This window comes from Leptomonas pyrrhocoris, assembly GCF_001293395.1.
Source record: "Leptomonas pyrrhocoris isolate H10 chromosome Unknown, whole genome shotgun sequence".
NCBI classification, from domain to species: domain Eukaryota; phylum Euglenozoa; class Kinetoplastea; order Trypanosomatida; family Trypanosomatidae; genus Leptomonas; species Leptomonas pyrrhocoris.
In genome coordinates, this window is record NW_015438371.1 from 637,237 (window position 1) to 645,591 (window position 8,355).

The window sequence follows — 8,355 nt, forward strand, 5'->3', positions numbered from 1 at the left end:
GCCGTAGCGTAGCGGCTGTGTCGGTCACACGCCTGGTACTGCAACGTAAAGAGCACCCGCCACGTAGAAAAGCGCTGGACATCCTGCAAGAGAAGGCGAAGGTAGTTGGTGTGCCGCGCTGCGTCGGAGGGCGGCGTGTGTCCCTGCAGCACCTCCAGCAGAAGAGGCGTCGGGGCGATGCGCCGATGCCGAGCGCCCATCCATTCCTCCTCCTGCAAAGACGTCGTAAGCGAACTGCGGCGGAACGAGGAAGGAGACGACCGCCCCTCGCCAACTCCAAGGAGTTGAAGGAGGCTGCCAGCGCTGTTGCCGCGACGTTGTTGCCCATTGGAAGTTGGGCGCTGCCCCGACGAATCGAAGGAGTTTGATGAGTCACCTGCGCGAGAATGCGTCTTGCTCGGCACCGACCACCACGCCTCACACGCATCGTCGTCTGCCACGCACCCCTGAAGCGCGTCGTCCATGTCGGCCAGCGAGGGCACTGGCAGCCCGCGCCCCTCTGTGAAGTCCACCAGCGCCCCTCGCACGCAATCCTGCTGGACCCCGTCGACGAGTGCGGCGCCGGCTTCCCCCATGCGCAAACCCACCCGCGCCACCTCCACCGCCACGCGTGGCGACAGCGCGAAGACGAGTCCGACAGGACGCACCGCACATCGCGACGTCGCACCGGGCCGACCGCCGCCGCCGCCTTCTTGATTCCGACCTTCGCCTTCCACATCCCCCACCAGGCGCAGCACCGGCACCTTCTTCTTCACCAGCACGTGACGCAGCGCGCGCCGACTCCATATCCGTGTGTGGACGGTGCGGTAGCCTTGCTGGAGCACGGGCCGCGGCTGCCGATCAGCGTGGCGCAGCATGCGACTGGCGTGCACGATGGACGCGGCGAGCTTCAAGGCCTTGTACGGGTGACCGCCCTCCAGCAGCTGACGAAGGAGGGACGCTGCCGCATCTGGGCTCACCGTGGCAGACCCGTACGGCAGCAGTCTGTCCAGCAAAGGGACGCCCCTCAACTCCTCCACGCGCCTCCGCTGAGCTTCCTGTTGAGCTTCGTGGGACGGCGTGTGGTACTTGCGCGTACGGCCGCCGCCATCCGAGGATACGCCACTCCTCATCGGCTTTCCTCCATGGCTGTAGCGGTCTTCCGAGCCTGCTAGCTCGTGTGCGGTGCGGCGCTGCTCGTACGCCTGCACGAGGGACTGCTGCGTGCTTAGCTGGTATCGACTCAGCTCCTGCAGAGCAGTGAGGAAGCCCAAGGATAGGGAGATAAAAGGCTGCAGGTGCTGCTGGCGAAAGCGGTGCTCGGACTGCTGTGCCGTTGCCCACCATCTTGTGGCGACTGCAGCGGTGGTTGTCGTCGTGTTGAACACGGTAGTGCGTTTGTGCTGTGGTGGAGCGGCAAAAAGCAGCTGCCGCACGTCGCTTGTCTCCAAGCCAAAGACGGCATTCGCGTGTCGCGTGGAGAGCAGCAGCAGAGAGTTCAGCAATGAGTTGCGCAGACCGAGTTGAGCCACAGGCTGGTAATGCCGGGCGTACGCAGCACCGTTGTACACCGCCGCGTGCTCCTTCACAAAGAGCTGTTGATTCGTCCACAGCTGCCATCCGGAGCGTCTGCGGAGCTCGGACTCGTAGCGCAAGGCGAAGGCGGAGGACGCAGCGGACACGATGTGCAGCAGGGCGGGTTGAAGATACAAGGAAAGCGACAGGGCCGAGGGTAGAAGCAGCGTGGAGGACGTCGCAACGCTGGCGGAGTCCGGCACAGGCAGCCGTGCCTGTCCTTCACACCTCAGCAGCCCCCACTGCAGCTGCAGCACGACCCTGTGCACCTTCGTCCAGGCACCTTCAAACGCTGCCCTCAGCGCCACGGCGCTGCTGGGCGTGCTACGGGAGGAGGGAGGCTTGGTAGTGGGAGCGGAAGCAGCGCTGTGAGACCCGTGTTGGAGAGACGTTGGCGGCGCCGACCCAGTGGGTGTGGGTGTCTGCATCGTCCGCTGCAAAGAAAAAAAGCTTCCGCGACGCACCAGCACCTCCACCTCGTCTTGGCTTTGTTCGCCGCAAGCCGCGGAAATGTTCAAGAACACGCTCAGCAACGAATCACGTGTATCTGACGGCAGCACGATGGAAACAGATTCGCCATCGCGTGCTTGTACGCCGTCGCCTTCTTCGAAACTCGAGAGGTGCGCCGCCATCTCTTCGACCGCCGTCGTGGCGACTCGGCCCTCAACCGTCACGTACGCCGCCATGAGCACGTCCCGAAGAAACAGCACCGGTGCCCAACGCGGTGATGTCGTGGCGGCGGCAGTAGCGGGCGGTTGCGGCAACGGTGTTGATGTGTTGTGCACGAGGTCCACATCCACCTCTCGTGCCGTTGGCCATGTATCCGCCGTCAATGCAGAATCACCTTGTTGATGCTCGCCTCCGCGCAGAAATCGACGCAGCTCCTTTCGGCGCCACCCCAGCAGGTACAGCGTGGCGTGTTGGAAGCACACGCGGGCGGACGTCGGTGCTGGAAAGAGATCGCGGCGGCGGTGATCGGCATCATCGGCTCCCTTTGGTAGTGAAGCAGTTTCTGTCCGTAACTGCGCAGCTGCCGCGTGCAGCACCCACGCACTGATACACGGGGTAAGGCAGAGGCGAGGGGTAGCTTCAACTGCAGTGGTGGAAGTTGCCGAGGTGGCCGACGTGCCTTCCCCCGCGCCCATCGTATTCGGTACAGAGGCAGAGCCCCGCGGCGCCCTCATCGTGACAGGGTACGCAGCGCTGTGGTAAGTAAAGAAGCTGCTCCAATACACCAACTCCTCTTTTGCCATGGGCGACGTTCCGGCTGCTGCTGCTGCTTCTGCTGCTGGTGTTAGTGCTGGTGCTAGCGTGGCGGGGTAGAAAGCATCTGTCAACCCGTTGTCCGCGTCATGATGGTGAAGATGAGGAGGAGTGTACGCTGCAGAAGGCTCCGCCCTCACCTCCTCCGTCGCCATCGCACACCACGCCAGATCCGCGGACGCGGACAGCGCTAACCAGGTCGACGCCGTCTCACGGTCACTCGTCTCGCCCTTCAGCGTTTCGATGCGCAGCAAGTCATCGCTGCGAGTATCGCCAACAGCAGCAGGCGCTTCGCTCTGTGCCGCGTGTAAGGCCCGCCATAGAAGCGAAAGATCCGCCGTACCGTCTAGGAAAAACTGGCGGTGCTCTTCTGCGGCCCCTTCCATCGCAGCCACCACCGCATCCACGCAGAGACGAAGCAGCTGACCCACTCTGTCCGACGACTGCTGAAGCGCGTCGCAGTCATCACCGGCGTCTGCAACGGTCAGCGGTGAAATCTGCGAGAAGCGCGCGTGTCGCCCCCGCGCGTCGCTTGACAGAAAGGCAGAGGATGAGCTTCGACCCACTCCCTCGCTCACATCGCTGTGCGTCCACGGGCAGCAGCCCACATCGTGCAACGAACAGCGGCCCTCGCGCAGCTGTGTGACGCAGTAATGAGCAGGGAAGTGGCGGTATGGGCAGCCGCCAGGAAACTCTACGTGCGTGTCAGCGCCGTTCGTTTCATACTTGTCGTGCGGCGGATGCTGTTGATGGTGGCTGTGAACGTGGCGACAGCCACCTTGAATCCGGCAGGGATGGTTGGCACTACCGCTGCTCTGCTCCGCCCGCTCCAGCCGCCGATGAGCACGAGTTTGGCGGGTCTGTCGCAGCCGCTCTCGACGCGTGTGCCGCTCCGCAGGTGTCAACGACTGGGTGGAGTGCTCTTTACGGTTCTGCCCCGCGGCACCGAAGTGCGTTGCTGCTGCGTCCGGCGTTGCGGTGTGCTCCGGTCGAGGAATGTCCGCCACAGTCGGAAGGAGGGAAGACGATGAGGAGGGGAATCCGCTGCTGCCCGTCGATGACAGCGACGAATGCTGCAGGACGCGTCGAACAGCCGCAGGCGCCGCCGCGATCGGCGCCGTCTCCCCGTCCACCGACACAACCGTCTGACTTTTCGACGGTTGAGATGCGAGGGAGTCTGCGGTCAACGACGAGCCCTTCTCTGACCGTCTCCCCGTCTGCGCCGCCGTTTGGTCCGATTTGGCGTGCACGTAGGCGTAGCTGTCGGGCGGTCGGGCGGCGACGTCGAACGCACTCAAACGGCTGTGCATGCCGAACGCTGCATGCGGAGTCGGAGGTGGTGGTGGTGGCGCTGCGGAGGACGCGACGGTGGAGGTGCACCCCTTCGCTGCAGCAGAGTTGCCTCCCGCACCGATCCCAGCTGCCGTGTCGTGGGCATCACTCGCATGAGCCGTGACCGAAGGAGGGTGGTAGCCGTCGTGCGCGAGATGCGGGCGCGACGGTGGCTGGCGTACCGGTTTTGGGGCCGAGGAAGCAGCAGCGGCAGCGCCACTGGACAAGCACGTCGGCGAAGAGGGAGTCGGTTGAGTTGGTGCAGCTGACGGGTGTTTTCGCCGTGCCCCGGCCGCCCAAGCAGGAGGCCGCGGTGGCCGGGCCCATCGGCGAGCGACGTTGAAGGACGCCGTTGCCGCTGTTGCGTCGTGGACCACCGCGATGCGGCGAGAGAGTTGGCGCCATCCCATGTCCAATGAACGTACGCACACACAGACTAAAGCACTCACACAAACACGCACAACAGAGTATACGTGCTTACCTAAACGAAGACAGTTGCCGGCGACACACCGACGCAGATCGGTCGTGTGTGTGCGCAGGGATAACGATTTTATCGAAAGAAAGAAATGACAGCGCAGACGAGCAGTGGGGCGTACTCAACGGCGGTGAAGACGCTTTGGCAACATGCACGAAGTTGACAGAATCCAGCTGAAAGGAGAGCTCTGTGTAGATGGGTGCATTGGGGTTGAAGAAGGAACGAAGAAGGTGTCTCAGATTCAGCATATGTAGTACTCGACGTCATACCAGCCAGGAGCTCGGCACACACTCGCATAAACACCCCACAATGTGAGGCCAGCAGCGACTTACACCCTTGGCAAGGCACGAGTGCAATAGGATTGCATAGTGCACAAAACCGGTCCGCGCAGCCCGCAAATTGAAAAGACTCACCCACCGCTGCGGCGCAAAGCATCAGCGCTGACAAGGGAGGCAGCAGAGGCGCAGAACGAAAGTGTTTTCTCTTCTTTCGATCGGCCGTGGTAGCCGCAGAGTCCTTCACTACTGCTGGTCACAAAAAATCGCAGGACGTACCCCAACGCACCGCGGCGCGAGCCCTCATTGGACTTCACAGCAAGAAGCATGGAACTTCAGTTGAGCAGCGTCGTTTATTTTTCTTTTACTCCACGCAGGTTGTTAGTACGAGAAGGAAAATAGAGAAGCAGTATATACCAGAAGGTCATCCGAGCAGCAGTGGAAAAGCAAAGGAAAGGAGAAAGGCCGTGAGTGCGGGCAGCAGCGTACATCCAGACACTAAGCAGCCAATCAACAGCAACGAAAAGAAATCAATGGAAGCCATAAAGGAGAAGTACAAAAGAAATAAAGGGCGTGCAGTCTGAGAAAGTCAGGAAGAACACCACAGGCAACAACAACACAAAACAAGTATTAGCCATTTACGCACACTACAACAACGACGGGCATTAAGGTCAGCGCTTCTGCACCACAGCAACATTTTTCGCAGTCGTCCTTTCTGTCTGCGCGTTCGCGTTGTCAAGGCGATCGATGTGAGCTGTCAGCATTTCATTGTGCAGCAGCGCCTGCTCGTGCATCTCCTTCACAAGTTGACGCACCTCCACTATCCCGGGCTCTATGCGATCGCACAGCTCCATGTCAGCCCGCTGCTGCTGCCCCGTGAGAGAGGGAGTGCTTTCGTTCTCCAACAGGACGCCACGCAGGCGAGTGGATCGGGCGGCAGCGGCGGGGGACGAAGAAGAAGGCACCTCCGTTGTCTCGCCTTGACCGCGTCGACGATGGCCGCACTTTCCCACTGTATCTGCCGCGGCATCAGGCACCGGAGTAGAGTCGGTGGACCGGGCACGATCTGCAGCGCCACGGGAGGCGCCGACGAGAGCGCCCTCGCCATGCAGCGGCTCGTCTGCCGTTGCCTTTAGCACCGCGGTGAAGTCGGTACGCATGCCGCGCTTCTCCGCGACGGAGTGCATTGGATGCGTGTTGCTTACGAGAGCCTTCCTGTCCTCCTTCGCGGCAACACTGCGAAAGGACGCGGAGCCACCACAGCGCAGCCAGTGTGCCAAGGCAACGTACCAGTGCCGCATGCGTCGCATTTCCTTGCGGCCATGATGCCACTCTCGCTCACTCTCCCGCATGGCGGTCTCCACCGCGGCGATCGTCTCATCCTGCGTGGCGAGCGCAGCGGTGACGGTGTGGGCCGTCTGCAGCGCTCGATGTGCCTCTTGCGTGGTACGCCGCAACGCCGCCTCCGTCTCCGCGCAGTTGGCTGCTGCGGAGGCGTTGAGGGCAGCCACTTCAGCCGCCTTGACGCGTTGTGCGTCGAGACGCTCCTGTTCTTGCGATTCCTTCGCGAGGGCATCCGTCGGGTCAGGCTCATGCACGGAAGCATCGGAGAAGAGGCTGCTGCTATTGCTGCTCATGGCTTTGGTGAAGAAGGCTGCAGGGGGAGAGTCCTTCGAGCAGACGTCCGTACCGACTGCGTTCGCTGCCGAGGCGCGCTGTGGAGCTGCCGAGTACATCATTCTTTCCGCTGCTTCGGTGCCGAAAAGAGAACCTTTACCAATAGAAACCTCTAGGCTAGCTGGATCGATTGTTTTCAAATGTTGCCAGGGCATCCCTCGACGGGCAGAAACGGTGAACTCTACTGTCACGCACGGAGTGGACGCGGTGGAGGGAGAGCGCACAAAAGAAAAAACAAATTAAGGAATAGAGGAAGCGACGTGACAGAGCAGGATAGATTCGGGGAAGAACACAAAGGCGTGGCAACACCCACCGCAAACGAGTACGACAAGAAGCAAGCTCCATCGCTTGCGCAAGCCTCTGAAACACCTCGGTGGCGTAGGCATGGAAGGCAGATAAGGCAATGTATATACGTACAGTGGCCCATCCGCACCGCTACCCCCACGCACTCCAAGCTCCCTCATCATCGTACTGCGCTTCTCTGCACGTCGACTCGAGACTGCCAACGTGAGAAAGAGAGGAGAGGGGGAGGGAGAAGCCGACGAAACGGCTCTTCCCAGCTTTATCAGGGCCATCTGTCGCCTGCCGTGATCAAAGGCAGCAACAGCCGTCTGAAGCTCCACAAAATCTCCATAATACCAACGATTCCTCGCGACAATGCGTCAATCAAAACTGAAGAGGTACACAGAAAATAAGAACAAAGAAGACATGGAAAAGGCGCTCATACAAGGAGAACACACCTTTCTCGCGAGAGCCTCCGTGATCGTCTCTTGAGAGGTCCGAAGACAAAAATACCGGTTTTAGTTCTTCAAAGAAAAAAAAATCATCTAGAACGGCAAAACAAAGAGAAAAAAACTCTAGAAGCTTGGTAGCACCGCGCTTTGGAGAACGAGAGCACACACCAAAGTATGCAGCCCAACAACAAAAACAAACGGAGGAGATAAGTAGGAGTTTCAACGGCACTAGTACAACACAACACGAAGACCGCCGCCAATTGACGCAACGGCGTGAGAGCAGCAGAGGCGCCATCGGTAACGCCGTCAACTCCAGAGTTTCCACCAACGAAGAGACTACTGGTTTACAGCGGCATCAGCGACGGACGAGACCGCGAACGACCCTTACGGTCCATGCTGTTCTCACGGTTCGAGACATCACCCAGGTGACGCGTAGAAGACACCGCTGGCTCGTCCTGACGCCTGCCCTTGCTGTCCACCTCCACCACCGCCTCCTTCACGTCCTGGTCGATCTTGCCGAGAATGCGACGCAGCATGTCGAACCGCGCGGCCGTCTCCTTGTAGTTGCCGTCCATCATGTGACATATCTCCTTCATCTTGTCCACCTCCGCCGTCGCCGCATCGGTGACGGCCGTGATGATCAGACCCGACCGCGCCAGCATCTCCGCCAGCGCCGTCGTCTGCACCGCCGTCAGCCCCTCCAGCGTTGTGTGGTAGGTGGCCTGCGTGTACTCGATGAGCTTGTCAATGTAGACGCCCTGCTGCTGACCGAGCGTCCGGGCCACACCCAGTTGCCCCTCTAACGACGCGATCTCAGCGGAGAGTGTTCGATCCGTTTCTTCCAGTGCGGCCTGCGTCTCGGCGAGCGTATCCTCGGTGTCGGCGAGCTTCGCCTGCGTCTCCTGAAGGTTCTCCTCGGTGTCGGCGAGCTTGGCCTGCGTCTCCTGCAGGTTCTCCTCGGTGCTCGGCGAGCTTGGTCTGCGTCTCCTGCAGGTTCTCCTCCGTGGTCTGCAGAGTGGCCTCAGTGTCGGCGAGCTTCGTCTGC

The 8,355-nt window shown here is 60.9% G+C and overlaps 2 protein-coding genes across 3 annotated transcripts in view; both read right to left on the minus strand.

Moving 5' to 3' along the window:
* The window catches only part of ABB37_06794 (hypothetical protein), a gene marked incomplete at its 3' end in the record, with an annotated part of 6,109 nt that extends 1,297 nt beyond the window's left edge, over nt 1–4,812 (minus strand). Inside the window, exon 1 of the mRNA XM_015805201.1 lies at nt 1–4,812. This exon is cut by the window's left edge and continues 1,297 nt beyond it. Within this exon, the coding sequence (XP_015656494.1) occupies nt 1–4,127 (4,127 nt within the window). The 5' untranslated portion in view covers nt 4,128–4,812.
* A 758-nt stretch (nt 4,813–5,570) lies between these two features.
* ABB37_06795 (hypothetical protein) lies at nt 5,571–6,761 on the minus strand (the record flags this gene model as incomplete). Of its 2 annotated transcripts, none has more annotated exons than XM_015805203.1 (1): nt 5,571–6,761. In XM_015805203.1, exon 1 carries the CDS (start codon nt 6,534–6,536, stop codon nt 5,571–5,573), a length of 966 nt encoding a protein of 321 aa, XP_015656496.1. In that variant the 5' UTR covers nt 6,537–6,761. The 2 variants fall into 2 exon arrangements, with proteins under 2 accessions (XP_015656496.1, XP_015656495.1); XM_015805202.1 differs by having other exon boundaries at nt 5,571–6,758.
* Nucleotides 6,762–8,355: the final 1,594 nt, after the last annotated feature.